Consider the following 21,331-nt stretch of genomic DNA (forward strand, 5'->3'; position numbering starts at 1 on the left):
GGAGATTTGTTTCTGAGCCACAGCAGAGATTGTTGTTCTTCCTATGCATTAACTGCATATAAATCTTTGATAGTCGCAATTCAACACGGATTTCGTTCAACTTACAGACATCCCAACACACAAAGAGAGCAATGCAATACTTTCTCTCCCTCTCCTCATCTTCCTCCATTTCTCTCGCTCTCCACCCTCTTCATCTTCCTTCCTCTCGCTCTCTTTTCTCACCATTCTCACCCCAGACATCCCTATAGGAGCTGTTTTGTTGACATCAGGTCCACTTGTTTCGTCTGGTGAGACGGAGGTCCCTGTGTGTCGTGATTGGGAGTGACGTGTGCCAGACAGGCACCAAGCGGGGGGGGATAAACATACTCACAAGGGCATTGAGCCTTTGGAAACTAGCCAAGCTCTCCCTTTCACTCAGCGCGAAGGCCAGAGGAGAATGCCGATATTTAAAGGATATCTTGAACAGACTTTTCCAAAATGTCTAAGTGAACCAATAAAGCATGCCATTTCAGGGTGGAGAATTTTGCGCTTAACCACACAACAAGGCTGCAATCAGACAACCCCCTTCCATAAATCTCTATCATAATCATAACCCATTACAGCTTTCTACGCAAGTTTTCGTTGCACAACAGGGTACGGTGTAGCAAAGCCAATTGACTCCAACAGACCCATCCATACTCAGCCGGTGACAATGCAGCCTCTTTTGCTGATGTGATGAGCGAACCAGCCCTCCTGAGTGTATGTGCTGAGTTAGCTGCTTTAGCTAAAACACTGATCCTGCCGTTTATGGCGTCCGGCTTTGTTTGATTGTTTTCGTTTGATTAAAAGGGGAATGTTTTGATTATAAAGCCCCTCAGCCCCCATTTCGAAGCCACTAAAGAGCCTGACCGTTAACTGTCTGAGGATCTTATTAAGAGGTAGGCCTTAAAGGGTGGATGAGTTCAGAAAGAGAGCGTACGTATGCTAGATACAAAAGAGATGCTCAGTTGGGCCCATTCAGCCAATACAAAAACATACTCACAAATATGAGACCGACACAACACTTTCCCCCTAAAGTTGTCACAAAGATGTCATTTGTAATCTGGTATTGGAAAAGAGGTTTGGGGTCGCATTACTAAGAGTAACATTGCTTTGTTCTGATTAACAGGTCGAGGACGGTCCCAGCTCATTAAATTATGATGGCTCTGATTGAATATCTCCTCAATAGCTGCATGCCTTATACCAGCATATAGGTCAGTGGAATATACTGTTAAATCTAACGCAAACTGACTGTGAAATATGTGCAAACTGTGTTACATATTGCATACGACTATTATAGATACTGTGTGTGTGTGTGTGTGTGTGTGTGTGTGTGTGTGTGTGTGTGTGTGTGTGTGTGTGTGTGTGTGTGTGTGTGTGTGTGTGTGTGTGTGTGTGTGTGTGTGTGTGTGTGTGTGTGTGTGTGTGTTTCTTCTGCGAAAACATTAATTTTACCAACATGAGCCCAAGGCTACTAAACACATCCAATCTATTATGGGGGTGCTTTATCGTGTTATGGCGGGCTAACGGGCTGTAAACCTGTCCCGGTCATAAAGAGCGATCGCGGCGCACACAAGAAGTCAGAAACATAACCCTGAGCTCTCCAAGCAGACGCACCCCTCCTCGTTACCATCCAAACAGCTCTGTCACATACTTAACCTTTTCAGACCAGCCTTTCTGCATTCTTTTCCAAATGACCTTTCGCGTTACTTATTTCATTTTCCGATAATGCCGCACTAAATAAAGGTAAGCGAATCAAAGCCAAATGTGTTTGTTTTGGTCGATAAGGATCGCGCACGCTAACTGACGTGATAGTGAAGATGGGTAACAAAACAGTAAACATTGATACTTCTTTTAATGTGGATAAAGGCCATGTGTGTTTCTGATGTGGGGGGGGGGGGGGATTAGTTGTTTTTCATATACACAGGACAACATGACCTAAAAAGCACACAAAAAAATCCAGAGTTGAGTAGAGGCGAGGAAAAATGTCTATTCAATCACGATACAAGCTAATTTAGAACTTTTTCTAACGGTTGCAAATGAATTATGCAAACATAACGCGGCTTGTGGTGTCTGGCTTGTTGGGAGTAAATATTCAATGTTTACATCTGTTATGTGATAATGAATTCAGTATTTTTGCATACCATTTCGCTCCGCTTGCACATGGATGGGTGATCCTTTTCGTTCACACGAACCTATATCATTTACTAAGGCAATGAGCTTTCAAATGTCATCTCCTCACATAAGAACAGAGCTACAGCCTGGGTGTTGTACTTTCAGACACAATCCAAAGCCTAAACAGTGAGAAAGAGAGAGCGCTTCACACCAGAGTGGAAATCCGACGAAGTCGCTAATGCACATGATGATTAAGTGTAACTCAAATACCGACTGTGTTGTTCACCGACCTGACAGGCCGTAATTTCCTGTATTATATTCGCCGGTTTTAATTGCACGCCACCAACACCCCTCTGACACGTTATGAAGCGATGATGTACAATTATTTCGGGGGCGGCGGAAAGATCGGGGGAGTGACGTTGTAATCGCTCTCAGAGGGATCCCTTTCTTCGTCTGCAACGACCATTAACGTTAAAATGGGGGAGAGAAAAAGAAAACACAGAAAAATAGTCAGAGTTAAAAAAACAGATTCTGTTTGAGGATTAAAGAGTATCACGTCAGGGAGGAAGAGGAGTGGGAGTGGTGGTGGAGAACACACAATGGAGGGGCTGAGTTAAGTGACGGCTTTCTCTGGATAAGCAGAGCACTAAGATGCTCCTCTCCTGTCAAAGCCCTGGCCTCACACACACACACACACACACACACACACACACACACACACACACACACACACACACACGCGTGCACACACACACACGCGTGCACACACACACACGCGTGCACACACACACACACGCGTGCACACACACACACGCATGCACACACACACACACGCATGCATGCAAACACACTGGTACAGGCCTGGGCATTAAGGCATACTACAGAGGATGAGCCGGGGGAAGGGAGGGGAGGGCGGAACTGAACTGATGGGGCTATTCTGGGACCAGCAGAAGACACACTCACAGACGGGGAGACACAAAAGCCTGACACGAGCCAACCCTATCCTGTTCCATTCAAATCACATGACACCAACATGAAATTATGACTAAATATACTCACTCCGGACTCGGCTACTAAGTCAACGGAGGGGGGGACTCTCAGATACCGGAAAGAGGGACAACTTTTCTGGGAGATGGAGAGAGAAACTGTTAAAGTTTAAACTAGAGCTAGTAGACAGACGGGTAGTTCCAACTATAGTGGCCGTCTGGCCGATATGATAGAACCAGGTCCAATGGGAGGACCATCCAGGATGCTGTTAATACTTCCAATGCCTTGGCCCCCAGATATTAAACCAATGCTTCACAGCGTTTAGACTCCTGATGCATAATTTAACACCTACAAACAGCACTGGCCGTCCACGGCATCTTTGGGGAGGTTGAGGCGAGAGCATTGGGGACATGGGGGGAGTGGTGAGCGTAAAGGATGCTGAAATGCTGAATCCAGGGCCTTTTGGGAGGAGAGAACATGATGGAGGAGAGGAAGGGAGTGCTCATTAAATGGCCCACTGTGGACCGACACACACCACACACAGAGAAAAGACAAGAAACAGCCTTGTGTGTAAAATTCTTTTTTTTCCAATTAAATACAGTATGAGGTATCTTGCCGTACTGTATGTGCTAGGGGGGGCAATTTGTGTTTTTCTGCTGTTTTTGCAGGTTGTTTTTATGGCCAGTTTAGGACTACATCAATCAGTTAGGGGATGTCATTGCTGCAAGATTCAGTATTTTAATTCTTAAAAGTCTAAGCCGTTTGGGGGTGTTCTGAGCTGACATATGGAATTGTTATAAGATGGTCATACCATGGAGCAATTAGCTATTTGATTTTGTATGTTAGGACCCCTTTAGTTATCAAAAAAATAGATGTCATTTTTTTGGTTGAAAATATTTTATTTGGTCTTTACTACTTATAGCCCATAGAAATGCATTATAGGCCATAGAAATACATAACACATTCATAAATGGCTAAAAAAGACAGTTAAAAAATACATCAGGGGCCTCCTGAGTGGCGCAGCGGTCTAAGGCACTGCGTCGGAGTGCTTGAGGCATCACTACAGACCCGGGTTCGATCTCGGCTGTGTCAGAACCTGCCGTGACCGGGAGACCCATAAAACGGTGCACAATTGGCCCAGGATCGTCCGCATTAGGGCAGGGTTTGGCCAGCCAGGATGTCCTTGTCCCATCGCGCTCTAGCGACTCCTTGTGGCGGGCCGGGCGCATGCACGCTGACTTTGGTCACCAGTTGTACGGTGTTTCCTCCGACACTTTGGTGCGGCTGGCTCCCGGGTTAAGCAAGCGCTGTGTCAAGAAGCATTTGCCTCTCCCGAGTCCCTACGAGAGTTGCAGCGATGGGACAAGACTAACTACCAATTGGATATCACGAAATTTGGGAGAAAAGGGAAAAAAATATATATACAATTAAGAAAAATATAACCCCAAAAAATGTACTTGCTGTAAAAAGCAGAGGATATCAGCTAAGAGACGTGTCTCTGAAAGACAAGAAAGACACAACAAAAGAAAAAGGACCAGAAACGGAAAAGCGAGTAACTGTTAGCTAAAAAAAGGGAGAGAGAGAGAGAGAGAGGGTGTAAAGGCATGGTGTACACACAACACAGCCTACCTATACGGAACAGCCTTCTCACGTTTGATTGGCAGCTGGGTCAGAGGTGCCTATCTGTCCTGGCCTTGATTTGCATTTGTTAATTAAATGCCACAACAATATGATCTTTAACTATCAACAACTTCCCAGAGTCCTCAGCGGAGACGAGCAGCCCTCCGAGGCTCTCGGCTCAGCTAAAGTGAGGTGGACAGCAGAGGTGCACCGCATCGCAGCCACGGAGCTCACCGGTGGGAGCGCCAATCGATTGGCGCAGGGAGAAAGACCACGCGCGTGTTTGGATCGAGTTAAACAACGCTGCTGCTCCTCAACATTCTAACGAGAGCAGGATGAGCTCGCTCTGTGATAGCAATGGGAAGTGAATGAACAGACTACTGGTAAACGTTACATTGGCTTGTCTCACAAAGCAGGGAAGTCATGTAGAACCATAGAAATAGAACTACTGATGAATGTTCCAGTCAAATTGCCATGGTCTGAGGGGCTTGGTACATTCCAGTAATTGTATCTCTGTGTGTAAAAACCACCACATTTTGCTAAACGTATGAATTTAAATTTTGTAGTTCCAGAAACTTCAGAAACTTAAATTAACACTTCAGCTATTGTAATCAAGCTGATAAATCGTAATAATGAGAAACGATTTCATTAGATAAAGAGGGTTTTGTTTCGCAAAATATCACCTCACCCAGTGTGTGCAACAGAATGCCTAATGGCCAGCCTACATTGTAATCTCACTTTCTAGGTCAGCCCAAACCGAAAAAGGGAAATTGCATTAACTGAGACACGAACAACCATTAGCAACAGCTCTGCATTCAGATTAGACACATATATGTGGGCCTATATTATCTAATCTGGATACTTTAGGAAGAGAGAGTATGTCTACTTTGGCCCTAATGAGGGTGTTTCTGGTCTGTTCTTTGTTTGCTGCTCTTTAGTCAAGAGGAAAGTTGCCCCGGTGATCAGTCAGTAGTGAGCGTGCTACACACACACACACACACACACACACACACACACACACACACACACACACACACACACACACACACACACACACACACACACACACACACACACACACACACACACACACGCGGCCGATTTGTCACCAGTGTCTGGCTCAGGCGGGAGATAGCTCCTCCATCCGCATGATTTGTGAAACCAGAAGCTGTATTTAGTAGACTCTTTTAAAGGAAGTCAGGCACATTGGAGAACTGTGTTCGTTCGGTCTGTCTGTCTGTCTGTCTGTCTGTCTGTCTGTCTGTCTGTCTGTCTGTCTCTGTCTGTCTGTGTGTCTGTCTGTGTGTCTCACACACAGCTAAAGCCTTTTCCCCAAGTGTTATAAATGTGTTAGGGTTTTGACCAAGTGAATATGTGCACACACACACACACATTTGGGCACTTTTGTGTGTGTGTGTGTGTGTGTGTGTGTGTGTGTGTGTGTGTGTGTGTGTGTGTGTGTGTGTGTGTGTGTGTGTGTGTGTGTGTGTGTGTGTGTGTGTGTGTGTGTGTGTGTGTGTGTGTGTGTGCAGGGCTTGTGAAACAGAAGTCTTTTTCCTCATTAGAGGTAGCTATGCTTAACAACAATCTGTTTTCCCTTCTGTAAAACGTTTGTGAACGGCGGCGACTAAAACACACGTTCATTCCACTCGACTGTGGCAAAAGGAAAAGGGAGCAGCTGAACTAAACGCGTTCATTCCACTCGACTGTGGCAAAAGGAAAAGGGAGCAGCTGAACTAAACGCGTTCATTCCACTCGACTGTGGCAGAAGGAAAACGGAGCAGCTGAACTAAACGCGTTCATTCCACTCGACTGTGGCAGAAGGAAAACGGAGCAGCCGAACTAAACGGAAGACATTTAAACAGTTTACACGGAAGCATTGAGGGAGACTAAATAACTACACGCCCTCATCTATGTATCACAGAGGCGCAGAGAGCGTGGTACAAGCTGAAGATCCTGCTATCTAGCACATTTCCAAATGACACAGAAACAGTCCTACATGTCCATGTGAACACAGTAGGATGGTAGGAAGATCAAACATGGGAATGAAACCAACTGAACGGAGCTTGGCCTAAATGCAGTACGAAAGAGACGCGGAAGCATTTTACTTTGAGTTTATAGGCCCTGCGCTGTCGCGCTATAAATGTTGACTATGGTGAGACGTGACAGATTGTATTGAAACATCACAATAAGAGAAAAAAGAATGGTTTGCAGAGCAAGAGGATCTTTTTCTTGTGATCCAACCTAAATGGCAAAAAATGACTTAAAAACCCAATAAGACAGTAGCAACGTAAAAGTGAAACAAATGTTTCGTCTTAAGTTCAGATAGTACCTTGCGGTTGGTTTCCTTCCGTTTCTGACCTTTTTTCTTCCGTTTGGAACTTAATGAACCCAACCCAGGCATCCCCAGTTGAAAAGGTAGTGACTAGTCACGGACTGTGCTACTCACCCACAGATGTGGCACTTGTACTCTCTCATGCCCAGATGTCTCTTCACGTGGTTCCTGGCGTCACCCAGCTGGGCGGTGGCAAAGTTGCAGATTTTGCACTTGAATGGCTTCGATCCTGCAGAACAATAAGTGAAGTCAATTGATCCTACTGGGGGGGGGGGAAAACACACACATGACTATAAACAGTATAATAAAAATAAAGTAGTGGTTGTAGATGTAGGGGTGAAGGTAGAGTAGAGCCATAAGGCCGGGGGCGACATGGAGGCACATTCTTTAATAACATTCAAACGGAAAGATCTTTGCACAATTGCAGAGATGGTGAGACTGAACGATGACGTGGTGAATTCTTGTTGTTAGTCAGGTTGTTGAAATTTGGAACATTCTTCACTGCTACTGTGCTATTTTACTGCCCAAGATTGACTGTAAAACAACCAGACACCCTGAGCCCAGGACATACATCAAAATGATGAAATAAGCTAGTTGAGAGAATGCCAAGAGGGTGCAAAGCTGTTATGAAGGCAACGGGTGGCCACTTTGAAGAATGTAAAATATAAAATATTTTTTGGGGTTACTACATGTATGACTCCATGTGTGTTATTTCATAGTTTTCTACATTATTCTACATTGTAGAAAATAGTCCAAATAAAGAAAAACCCTTGAATGAGTAGGTGTGTCCAAACCTTTGACTGGTACTGTATAAAAAACCACAAGCTCCTACAGTGAGTACATGGCTTTTCTCTCCTTCAATCTCCTCCTCACCATCTTTCCCTGTCGTTCTCTCCATCTCTCTCTTCCCTACTCTTCCTTCTTTTGCTTCTGGATGCGTAAATTGGGATACCAAAGGTCAGGCAGAACACGTAAATCCATTTTGTGTGCACTCACTACCACGTTCCATCATTAAAAGCGCTAATCACTCTGCCTGGCTTTGCAGGGAGGTATCCTTCTAATTATTCTCGTTAATAAAATGGGGAGGGTGGGGTGGCAGTGGCGTTTGAGAGAGTGGCACAGTCTCTGCCCGCCATTTGTCATTTAAGAGCAGCAGAGCGAGTGAGGGGGCTGCTATGGATCGTCAGCGCCCATGATGGCCACACCACCCCCTAGGCTAATAGAACACACTGACTGGGGAAGGCCTGTTCAATCAAACAAGCGCTGCAGCATGCCGCGGAATAGTACTGTAGCATTGTAAATATGCCCCAAAATAATAGTCCAATGCTGTTTCAGTTAGACTAGTTATAACATTTAAGCATAAGTCAACTCATGAACGCACCAACAGTGCTATTTTTCCTAAATGAATTGAACCCCAGCCTTTATTTCTTTATGTAGAATATACACAAGATGTGTATGCAACTACAAGTAAGGGCCATTCATGTCGATGGTGCCGCATAGACTAGGGCCAGGTCCCATGCAGACAGACTAGGGCCAGGTCCCATGCAGACAGACTAGGGCCATGTCCCATGCAGACAGACTAGGGCCAGGTCCCATGCAGACAGACTAGGGCCATGTCCCATGCAGACAGACTAGGGCCAGGTCCCATGCAGACAGACTAGGGCCATGTCCCATGCAGACAGACTAGGGCCATGTCCCATGCAGACAGACTATGGGCCATGTCCCATGCAGACAGACTATGGGCCATGTCCCATGCAGACAGACTAGGGCCAGGTCCCATGCAGACAGACTAGGGCCAGGTCCCATGAAGACAGACTAGGGCCAGGTCCCATGCAGACAGACTAGGGCCAGGTCCCATGCAGACAGACTAGGGCCAGGTCCCATGCAGACAGACTAGGGGCCAGGTCCCATGCAGACAGACTAGGGCCAGGTCCCATGCCCAGAGACAGACCAGGTCCCATAGGGGCCAGGTCCCATGCAGATAGACTAGGGCCAGGTCCCATGCAGACAGACTAGGGCCAGGTCCCATGCAGACAGACTAGGGCCAGGTCCCATGCAGACAGACTAGACCAGACTAGACTAGGCCAGGTCCCATGCAGACAGACTAGGGCCAGGTCCCATGCAGACAGACTAGGGCCAGGTCCCATGCAGACAGACTAGGGCCAGGACCCATGCAGACAGACTAGGGGCCAGGTCCCATGCAGACAGACTAGGGGCCAGGTCCCATGCAGACAGACTAGGGGCCAGGTCCCATGCAGACAGACTAGGGCCAGGTCCCATGAAGACAGAGATGCTAGGGCCAGGTCCCATGCAGACAGACAGAGGTCCCATGCAGACAGACTAGGGCCAGGTCCCATGCAGACATGGGCCAGACAGACAGACTAGGGCCAGGTCCCATGCAGACAGACTAGGGCCAGGTCCCATGCAGACAGACTAGGGCCAGGTCCCATGCAGACAGACTAGGGCCAGGTCCCATGCAGACAGACTAGGGCCAGGTCCCATGCAGACAGACTAGGGCCAGGTCCCATGCAGACAGACTAGGGCCAGGTCCCATGCAGACAGACTAGGGCCAGGTCCCATGCAGACAGACTAGGGGCCAGGTCCCATGCAGACAGACAGGGGCCAGGTCCCATGCAGACAGACTAGGGCCAGGTCCCATGCAGACAGACTAGGGCCAGGTCCCATGCAGACAGACTAGGGCCAGGTCCCATGCAGACAGACTAGGGCCAGGTCCCATGCAGACAGACTAGGGCCAGGTCCCATGCAGACAGACTAGGGCCATGTCCCATGCAGACAGACTATGGGCCAGGTCCCATGTCCCATCCCATGCAGACTAGACCCATGCAGACAGACTAGGGCCAGGTCCCATGCAGACAGACTAGACTAGGGCCAGGTCCCATGCAGACAGACTAGGGCCAGGTCCCATGCATCAGACAGACTAGGGGCCAGGTCCCACAGACTAGGGCCAGGTCCCATGCAGACAGACTAGGGCCAGGTCCCATGAAGACAGACTAGGGCCAGGTCCCATGCAGACAGACTAGGGCCAGGTCCCATGCAGACAGACTAGGGCCAGGTCCCATGCAGACAGACTAGGGCCAGGTCCCATGCAGACAGACTAGGGCCAGGTCCCATACAGACAGTCTAAAGCAGCAGTTCTCCAGTATGACACACTAATCTGACTGGAAACCTTCTATAATATACCCGCTATGCAATCCGCTCTCCCAGTGAATATCCCAAGACTCATTGCAATATTTATTTCAGGAGCAGCCACTGATTTGATTAAGCACTTTGTGTAGATGACTAATTTGTTCATACACGGTTCACTTGCCGCGAGCTGGAAGTACGACGCGTTGAATTCTATGCTGGTAACGAAGATGGAAAGGCACACGCGTGCTAACAAGGCCTGCAAACAGGCGAGGGAGGGGCGTTAACACATGGGCGCCGGTGAATCGGGCCTCTTCCCTTAGCATCGATACACACCCCTATGATGCGCTCCCCAAAACAAGCACACGCCCAAGCCGATGTGAAGCGAGTGACAGGCGCAGAGGTAGAGGATCTGGCCAGTATGAGACATGGCAGGAGGAGATGTGTTAATACTGTTAATACTCCACCACTCCACTTAAACAGCCTCCATGAAACTGGCCATCAATGCAGTGTCATGTTAAATTAACATTGCCAACCACATACGGGCAATGTGGCTCCCTCACATTCCAGATGAGATGGGTAATGACCTGCAATTCTCTCTCTTTCTCTCTTTCTCTCTCTCTCTCTCTCTCTCTCTCTCTCTCTCTCTCTCTCTCTCTCTCTCTCTCTCTCTCTCTCTCTCTCTCTCTCTCTCTCTCTCTCTCTCTCTCTCTCTCTCTCTCTCTCTCTCCTCTCCTCTCCTCTCCTCTCCTCTCCTCAAAGCCTTACTTGTTAGCCTCATTTTCAGAATGTTCAAGGGATACTTCAGGATTTTGGCAATGCTAGTTAGCATTAGCTTGCAAAAACTACCTCTAACTTCCTTCACACTGGACACAGAGACATAAACATGGTATCCACGAGTTCATCTGACTCTGGGGGTGTAGATAAAGGACATCGTTGGCAAAATCCCAGCAAAATGGCAAACCCGTTTTAAAACATATTTAAAGGGACCGATTTGTTTTCCAGTGTTGAATTTTCTAATCAAATATTGTGGGAACATAATATCCATGTCTGTCTACCACCCCAGGATAACGTTTTTTATCAAGAGAGGCCTGATCAGACATCGTACAACCAGACCAACACATACAAACCAAGCTCCTGTAACTAGTTTTGTTTACACCTTCAGATACTCAGTGCGTGTGTGTGTGTGTGTGCGTGCGTGCGTGCGTGCGTGCGTGCGTGTGTGTGTGTGCATATTTGGCAAGCGTGTGTGGTGATTATGTGTGTGTGCCCATTACTTCAAGCCACCCCAGGCCTCAGAAGGTCAGACAGCTCTATCAATTGAAAAAGTGACCAATTTAGCTCAAAATGCAAATCCAGTTGCATCCTCATTGGCAAAATGTAAGTGGGTTTTTTTTTCAGGGGACAAATTGACAAAAATGCGTGCAGCCTCCCACCATCTCCTGATTTCACTGATTAATCAAGTAAATAAAAATCTTGGTTTAATTAAAACCATCTGGACGTGCTCCCAGTCCAAACACTGGCGGACCCCACAGTCCCGTTCCACAGCACTGGAAGAAGTGTACACGATAAATGACCACATACAAAGAGAGAATAACTCAACGTAATGAGGGAACTTAGCAATAATAATAACTAGCAAACGGTGTCAAAATGCTAAGAAATAGGTGCATTCTACAAATAGGCAAAGAAAATTAGCAAAATAAAGGAGACAATTCAATCGAAAAAGCCACCTTAAAAAAAATAACGACAATACTCAAATCTAGACCTCCAAATGTGCCCTTGACTTTCATAAACACATCTTCTTAAAGTGTCACTGTTTTCATTTGCTTAAGTAACGCTTTTCCCTCAGCTGGAACCAGAGTAATGGCGTTGTTTACACGGCAATATGAAACACTGTAGTAGGCTCATAAACGGATATTACAAATTCAACAAAACATCACACAAAGGATAAATCAAAATGTTGATCATTTGGCCTCGTAATCTCTCTCTCTCATCGATGTCGCCGGTCCATTCAGACTACACGACTGTACAGCAAACAGAATTTCAATTTCAGTCTTACTGTACCGTATGTGTGAGTCTCCCCGTGTCACGTAACCACAAAGTGTGGTTTTGTTGAGCCACAGAGGCATGAGGAGTAATGCCAAAGTAAAGACAATTAGTTGCTCTGTTTGTTTTGTTTTGTTTTTCTGAATTAAATCAATCGTAGGACGTACCTCAGCCAAACAGACCATAATGCCAACCTGAACCGGTTTGCAATGGTGAAACTATGGCGTACCTCAGCCAAACAGACCATAATGCCAACCTGAACCGGTTTGCAATGGTGAAACTATGGCGTACCTCAGCCAAACAGACCATAATGCCAACCTGAACCGGTTTGCAATGGTGAAACGATGGGTTTGCCAAACAGACCATAATGCCAACCTGAACCGGTTTGCAATGGTGAAACTATGGCGTACCTCAGCCAAACAGACCATAATGCCAACCTGAACCGGTTTGCAATGGTGAAACGATGGCGTACCTCAGCCAAACAGACCATAATGCCAACCTGAACCGGTTTGCAATGGTGAAACGATGGCGTACCTCAGCCAAACAGACCATAATGCCAACCTGAACCGGTTTGCAATGGTGAAACTATGGCGTACCTCAGCCAAACAGACCATAATGCCAACCTGAACCGGTTTGCAATGGTGAAACGATGGCGTACCTCAGCCAAACAGACCATAATGCCAACCTGAACCGGTTTGCAATGGTGAAACGATGGCGTACCTCAGCCAAACAGACCATAATGCCAACCTGAACCGGTTTGCAATGGTGAAACGATGGCGTACCTCAGCCAAACAGACCATAATGCCAACCGGAACCGGTTTGCAATGGTGCCAAACAGACCATAATGCCAACCGGAACCGGTTTGCAATGGTGAAACGATGGCGTACCTCAGCCAAACAGACCATAATGCCAACCTGAACCGGTTTGCAATGGTGAAACGATGGCGTACCTCAGCCAAACAGACCATAATGCCAACCGGAACCGGTTTGCAATGGTGAAACGATGGCGACTCTGCCCCCCATATTAGACGTTGAGAGGTCACCACAAAGAGAAGTAGGCCTAATCATGTCGTCTCAGTGATGGGTAAGGGCACACACTTAGAGAAAGCAGCAGCAGCCTGAGTATCTGAGCATTCTGACCCACATGACCAGACTACCATAGTGCATCGTGGCAGCACTCCTCCCCCCCACCCCGTCAACTCTCCGAGACGGTCCACACATCTAAACCCTCCTCGGCCATTAGTCAGTCACTCCACACACACAGAGAGAGACACAGACACACACACAACCTCAGACACACACACACACAGAGACACATAATACACCCAGAACGAGCATAGAGCTCTGCCTGTACTCCAATTAAACTCCCATTAAAGTTTGGGCTGAAAGGGGGACGTACCGGAGGAAGCAGAGAAGGGCATTTATTGATGGCGCCCTCACTTCTCATTCCTACATTAAGCTGATTTTAAAAGCAATTAATACACATGGTCAAGGAAGAGTAATGGAGCGCCCTCTATTCTTAACCCGCCAGACATTCCCCAGTCATAGACCTGACCAGCCGAACCCTGATTTGCATTATAAATGACAAGATAAATCTTAATGGATTGAGGATAATCAGCTCACCATGTAGGTTGACACACACACACACACACACACACACACACACACACACACACACACACACACACACACACACACACACACACACACACACACACACACACACACACACACACACACACACACACACACACACACACACACACACACACACACACACAAAGGGAAATGAAGGGCTTTGAATACGCCTGCATTGATTATTTTACATTATTAGCCCACCTCTCTTTGGGTCTCCAATGCTTTTAGCCAAAGCTTTAACACATTTACAGAGACTTATTGACTATAATTACAAACGAGTCTTGGTAATGGACACATCAATTATGAGTCGCACATGTCTTTGACCAGGCGGTGCACAGGGAATCCCAATCCGCGGTCCATTAGCATCTCCGGCAGCTCAGTCTTTGCCTTCTCCTTTCCTCCAATGCATGGCTTAAGCTCACACCACTGCGTGAACCATGCCTCTCCTCTGATACCCGGCCTGGCCCTGATACCGCTATATAGGCTCGACTACAGTATCTCAAAACCTGATGTCCAACACATGTAATGATTGACAACGCCCGGCCAATTCTAAGTGGTGTATACACTGTATAATAACACCTATAAATATTAGTGATGCAGCTATCAATTACTTTCAAATAACCGTTAAACCTTAAACCTTTTTTTTTTTAAAGTATGTATCACAAAAAAAAACTACAGCAGTGAAGGTTTTCAAATAAATGTTTTGGGAGACAACGTACCTGTGTGTGTGCGGATGTGAGCCAGGAAGGCCATGGAGTTGCTGCTCTTGCACACCTTGCCGCAGTGCTTGCACACGCTGCCCTGGTTCTCCTCGCGCTCGCGGTTGATCTGCTCCGTGTCCTCCAGGACGTACTTGTTGACCTCGCGCAACAGCTCCTCGTGCTTCTCCTTGATGTGCACGAAGAGCTCCTGCTCCGTCTCGAACGGGTCCGTGCACTTCACGCACTTGAAAGTGGCGCCGCCCTCCGGAAGCTCCTCGATGCTGGCCTGCTCGTTGCGCAGGTGGGCGGCGCTGGTCAGGTGCTGGTGCAGGTTGCTCTCCGTGTAGAAGGACTTGCCGCACAGCATGCAGTGGAAGTGCTTCTCCTTGGACGGGTGCTTCATGGAGATGTGCACATTGAGGCCGCTCATGCCGTCCGCCACGAAGCCACAGTCCTCGCAGCGGATGCGGGGGTTGGGAGTTAACCCCTTGGACAGACCTGAAGACCCTACAGGTTTGGTTCTTTTGATCTTCTGAAAACTGCCCGCCCCGGCCAGGCCACTTACAGCCAGGCCAGAGTGGCCCTCAACAGAGTGAGCCATGCGTTCTTCATGCAAAGCCAGCTCGGCTTCAGTCAAGGACTTGAGAGGTATGATGCAAGCGTCGAATGGCAGCGCCCTGGTGAGCTGTTTCTCTGGGGAAGAGATGTCAGGTTTCTCATCAGCCATCTCAACGTCGTCGTCTGAACAGAATAGCTCTGGTTCCGCCTCGGGTTCGGCCCCTTCCTTCTGGCCTTCCTCAGGCGGTGTTATGGTGATTTCTGCTGGTGCTTCCTGAGGCTCCATCGTACCTGGAGCTTCGTTGCTGGTTTGTTCCGAGCCACCACCGGACGCCTCACCAGCCACCTGGATCTCTGTGTTTTCCTCAACAACAGTGCCACTAACTTCCACTATTGTGGCTGCATGCTCATTGCTCCAAACGTCAGAAGTCTGTGTGGGGTTAGTGGTAATATGCTCTGTGTCTGTGGGCTGGTCTGTAGCTGTGTCTGTGGGCTGGTCTGTGGGCTGGTCTGTAGCTGTGTCTGTAGGCGGGTCTGTAGCTGTGCCTGTGGGCTGGTCTGTAGCTGTGTCTGTGGGCTGGTCTGTAGCTGTGGGCTGGTCTGTAGCTGTGTCTGTGGGTTGGTCTGTAGCTGTGTCTGTGGGTTGCTCTGTATCGGTGATAGGGGGCTGGTCTGTGTCTGTGTTGTTGGGCTGCTCTGTCTCTGTGGGTTGGTCTGTATCTGTGTATGTGGGTTGTTCTGTATCGGTGATAGGAGGCTGGTCTGTGTCTGTGTTGTTGGGCTGCTCTGTCTCTGTGGGTTGGTCTGTATCTGTGGGTTGGTCTGTGTCTATAATGTTAGGCTGGTCTGTAGTTGTGCCTGTGGGCTGGTCTATGTCTGTGTCAGGGGGCACTGAGGGGGAGGGATCCTCAGAGTGAGCATTGTTGTCAGCATCAGGGTCAGCTCTGTTCCCCAGCTCCATGGCCTCCTCCTCCGGCTGTGCCAGGTCTTCCACCACAAAGCTCTCCAGGTTCTCTAGGTAGACCTCACTCTTCTGCTTATGCTTGTCCGTGGCGGCGTGGCGAGACATCTCTCGACGCGTGACCGCGTAGTAGCTGCACGCCAGGCACACAAACTCAAAGTCCCGGGTGTGTCTCCTCTTCACGTGGAGGTCGAGGGAGGGAATCGAATGAGCTACGAAGCTGCAATGGCTGCAGGAGTTGACCAAGTCGTACTTGCTCTTTTTCGGGCTGTTCACTTGTGCTTTGACGCCGTCTTGTGACAGCTCCTCTGTTTTGTCCGTGGCCCCCTCCTCTCCTTTGGACCCTGCTCTGACTGGACTATTCTGATGTATACCCTCACCCTCGCTGGCCTGAGAGCCTGACTCTTTACTCACGACCTGCACTGATGTATCCAGGTCCACTTGGCCATCGCGGCTAGCATCCTCCACGCGTTTAAGGTGCTTCTTTGTGACACAGTGTCGGTCCATGTCGCCTTTCGTCACACAGTTGTAAGAACAAAGCCTGCAGGTGAAGCTGTACTGCCGGCTGTGCTTACGACGAATATGCACGTTTAGATTGGTACTATTGGAGGCGAGAAGGCCACAGTATTCACATGTAGTTGCAGCGGGCCCCTTTGGCCTGCCTCTCCTCCTCTTGGGGGGGCTTTTCTCGTCCATGTGCTCTTCCATGTTCTCCAACACGACTTTCGCAGCCTCAACAGCTTCCTCATTAACATCAGGGTGCAGCTCTCCATCGTGTCCGGTGACCCCTACTGCCACGTCATCTGTCAGCATGTCGTCACCGATCGAATCTCTGCTCACCTTCTCAACGCACTCCTCAAAGGAGGACCCTGTGTTTTTCTCCTCAGCCACACGCTGGTGGCTCTCCGAGGACACGTGCGTGTCCATCCACTCGGAGGTAGCGGTGTAGTAGTGGCAGACGTTACAGAGGAAGCGATGCTCGCCATGGTGCTTTAGCCGAGCGTGGCTCTCCAGCAAAGCAGAGTTGCTGACCCTGAATTCGCAACTCCCGCACTGCAGCTGGAACCTGGCACCGAGCGCACGCTTGGACGCCCGGGTCTGAGTCGTCGTGGAGGCAAAGATTTGAGCCTGTTCGGCTGTCTTCTTGTCCATGGGTGACGCGAGGCCAGAGGATTCCCTGCTTTCCGCGACTCGTTTGTTGTGCTTGTTACTAAGGCAGTGCTTTTCGTAGTCGCACTTTGCCACACAGGCGTACAAGCAGAACTCACAGAAGTAATTCATCTCCTTGGTGTGGCGTCTCTTGATGTGTGTATCTAGGCTTGGCTTGTCCCTAAACTCGTGACCACAGTAGCTGCAAGCATGTATAGTCTTGGGCTTGGGGCCCCGTTTACCTACTATCTTCTTACCGGGGGTCTTTTCTTGCTCCTCTTCTGCAGCTATTGTAGTCACCTTCATATCAAAAGTATCTCTCCCTGTCCCTTGTTTCTCAGCAATTTCCTCTTGGGCTATTATTGTAGTCACCTCCCCCTCAGAAACCCCTGGCTCTGTGCCCTGGCTCTGACTCTCTGTGGCATCCTGCTGTCCTTCACTGCTGCTCACTTTCTCCTCAGTGTCTCCACCTGTCTTGTAATTCGAAGTCGGTGCAGTTGCTCCGGTTGTGGAGCCATCTATTTCAACAAGTACCTCAGCTGAGCTCACACCTCTGGTCTTTCCTCGACCGGTGTGCTTCCTCTTGGAGTGAATCTTCAAGGCAGTTGGAGTTTTGGCCACAAAGCCACAGATGGGACAGGCACAGCCGTAACCTGTCTCCGGGGTAATGTTCACCTCAACCCGAGGGGGCTGGTCTGACTCCTTCCCATCAGCCACCTTACCGCCGGTGTCCTCCTCAATCTCTCCCGTGCTGTCAGCTGTGACATCATCAGGCCTGGGCCTCTTTGCTAGTGGAGGAATTCCTCCACTTTCCATTTCCTCTGTGGAGACACGTCCTGTGTCCCCATGATGAGGCACCGTGTCCTCATTAATCTCCTTCCCTGACCTTAATTCTCTGTCCATGTTAGACAACTCCTGATGCCTTTACATGAGAAGAGGAAATTGGACTCTTTTTCCAGCAATCAATTAAGTTATGATCCTGTTCCTGTAAAGTAAAATTTAAGATGGGCAATCCTCATATAATTGACTGTGAAATTAGCTGAACAAAATAAATATAACATAAACAATACTGTGTTTCATATAACACAACTGTGTTTCAAATTGGATAGCTGGAGTAGGCTACTCAGAGATCATTCTGCGTGTTCAAAAACCAAGTCGGCCAAATGTAGGTATCGGTCGCCATCTAGTGATTTTAGAATGAAACTGTTCAATGATAAGGTGGTTGACGTTGCATGCATATGATGTTACATTTGATTAAAAAATGTATTTTTTTAAAACAGGGAAAGGCAGTGAGTGGTCAGTAGCATAAATTGAAGTAGGTTACAATTAATTAGGCCTAGATTCTATTTACCTCTCCCCTTTAAATCTATTTAACTTCAAAGACACCAAATTTATAAACATACAATAGACTTAGTACAGCTGATGGTTGACACAGATGAGTCTCCTAAGAACTTAGCCGGCTTAGATATTTCACTCTCCCTTCTTGTGACCTGTCTACTGTAGTCTACATTTAGGCACCATCTGTCTGGATGGGGTGCCAATCGCTTGTGAGAATTTTGGTCAAAATCTCATTGCTATGCAATATCTTTTTCAACCTGATGCCAAAAATATAATCCCCACTGTGACATTACATGAACTAATTTTGTTCCCCATCGAATTTTATGACTACTCTCCTCAAACATTTAGATAATATATCAAATGAATTATATGCGTAGTCAAGTTTGCTTTAAAAGCAGGCAATGATTTATTTATTTTTTAAATCTAAATTAACTAAACCTCACCTGAACCTCTTCCCACCTGCTCCAGTAACCAGTCTAGCCACCGTCTCACATGCCTTGCCAGGACATGTCTTCAAAGTATTGATTTATTTCAAGATAGTGTCCAAATTGATGAGAGATTACACGGTAATAACAAAAATATAAACGCAACATGCAACAATTTCAAAGATTTTGCTGAGTTACAGTTCATATCAGCAAATTAGGCCCTAATCCATGGATATCACATGACTGGGAAGGGGGGCTGCCATGGTTGGGCATAGGCCCACCCACTTGGGAGCCAGGCCCAGCAAATCAGAATTGTTTTTCCCACAAAAGAGCTATATTACAGACATAAATACTCCTCTGCACCCACCCCTCCCACAGGTGAAGAAGCCGGATGTGGGGGTCCTTGGCTGGCGTGGTTACACGTGGTCTGCGATTGTGAATCCGGTTGGACATGCTACCAAATTCTCTAAAACTACATTGGAGGTGGCTTATGGTAGAGAGATTAACATGTAATTATCTGGCAACAGCTATGGTGGACATTCCTGCAGTCAGCATGCCAATTGCACACTCCCTTAAAACTTGAGACATCTGTGGCATTGTGTTGTGACAAAACTGCTCATTTTAGTGGCTTTTTATTGTCCCGCACAAGGTGCACCTGTGTAATGAGCATGCTGTTTAATCAGCTTATGATGTGCCACACCTGTCAGATGGATGGATTATCTTGACTAAGGATGAAATGCTCACTAACAGGGATGTAAACAAATGTGTGCAGATTTTTGAGAAATAAGCTTTTTGTGTGTATAGAACATTTCTGGGATCTCTTATGTCAGCTCATGAAACCAGCACTTAACATGTTGCGTTTATGTTTTTGTTCAGTGTAATTTAAAGACTTGGAAGAAAGTCAGGTGGTTACTGGATTGAGAAAATACAGTGTGTGACTAAAGTAAAATAATTAGGGAGTACAATTATCTGACGAAGTGTGCTAATCACTTGACAGACAATCGGATACATTTCACATATAATTGCACGAATTCAAACTTTATTTTCCTGCTTAAGACTCGTTTTTCAGTCCGTCTCCACGTTGCCCTGGACTGAGCGGAGTGTTAAGCAGAGCTAGGCTCTTGCAACTGGGAGTGGAGGCTTTCTTACCTAGTAACTCCTTAGCTAACTAGCTTAGCTTTAGCTCGCGTTAGCCAGTTACAGCCACGAGGGTCTAACTAGCTTGCTAGCATGGTTGGTCCGGTGGTTATGAATGTACGAGATAGTTAAGGTCGATGTTCTGCATATAAATTGGCAGCAGAATTACTAACGTCAGCTAATTTGACGACACTGTTGGTCGGCTATCACACTGCCACTGGCTAGTTGCTACCGATGCCAGAGTGCTGCCAAAAGTAGCTAAAGTAACCGTAGGTACGGCGCGCTGCAAAACTTCTCAATGTATGGGTCATCCTTCCAAACTTATTTCTTATAATTTGAGAACAAGGGTGTCAAGTAATATTCGACTGTTGGGAAATTAGCGTCAAGGTCGGTTTGGATGTAGCTATTTCATTCCAACTGGTTCATGTTTGTGTCAACCATCATTCCGATACCAATATGTTCAAAATATTCATGAAAATACACAGGAGACAGACATTTGAGTTACGTGAAGCCAGTCCTATCAGATAAGAGTATTTTCACTGTCGTCCAATGAGTGTGGCATAGAGGTGGGACTTGTTTGCTCTTATGCCCTAAAAACGACGGCAGCACAGAGGCCCAAAAAGGAAGCTAATGTCGACCTTTGAAATACATGTGTTTATAAGCTAAACAGTTGCTGTACATAAATTGTAAATGTCCATAATGCTTTAGGAATTACAGACCCGTATTTAAGTAATCAATATGATGGTAGTTTTAACAGCTTACCTACAATTTCCCCAGTATTCTCAATGTCCGCGCTTTTCCCCCTTGGTCACAAGTGGCGTACCGTAGCACGTACCATACGTCACTCTAGCAAGCTAATGCGGTGTTCAGGACAACTCGGAAAGTTCCGATTTAGATGGATGATGGACAGTTCAAATTGACATTTCATCCGTCGTTATATCTTCTCCCGTTTTGGTGGCTTCAATTTTATGTTACTTCGTAACAATAACTTCGTAGGAATCTCATAAATGTTATCTGCTGTTCATAGACAATAATTCTTAGCGTGGTCGTTAATATATAAACAATCCCCCCCCCCCGCATAGGTATTTCATTTGGAACAATATGGATATTTTGTATAGAAACACGTCTTTATTTTTTAAGAAATGGTTTACTAATCATAT

At 47.2% G+C, this 21,331-nt stretch overlaps 1 protein-coding gene across 2 annotated transcripts in view; it reads right to left on the bottom strand.

The window, feature by feature from the left end:
* The window catches only part of LOC118364027 (zinc finger protein 407-like), a 205,493-nt gene extending 184,482 nt beyond the window's left edge, over window positions 1–21,011 (bottom strand). The window contains exons 1-3 of one of the 2 annotated variants that reach the window (XM_052489340.1): window positions 20,934–21,011; window positions 14,622–18,256; window positions 7,190–7,304 (exon numbers count right to left, since the gene is read on the bottom strand). In XM_052489340.1, coding sequence (XP_052345300.1) covers window positions 7,190–7,304; window positions 14,622–18,174 — 3,668 coding nt within the window. In that variant the 5' untranslated portion in view covers window positions 18,175–18,256; window positions 20,934–21,011. The remainder of the gene's footprint in view (window positions 1–7,189; window positions 7,305–14,621; window positions 18,257–20,933) is intronic. The other variant, XM_052489341.1, reaches the window with a different exon arrangement.
* Window positions 21,012–21,331: the final 320 nt, after the last annotated feature.

This window comes from Oncorhynchus keta, chromosome 31, assembly GCF_023373465.1.
Source record: "Oncorhynchus keta strain PuntledgeMale-10-30-2019 chromosome 31, Oket_V2, whole genome shotgun sequence".
NCBI classification, from domain to species: domain Eukaryota; kingdom Metazoa; phylum Chordata; class Actinopteri; order Salmoniformes; family Salmonidae; genus Oncorhynchus; species Oncorhynchus keta.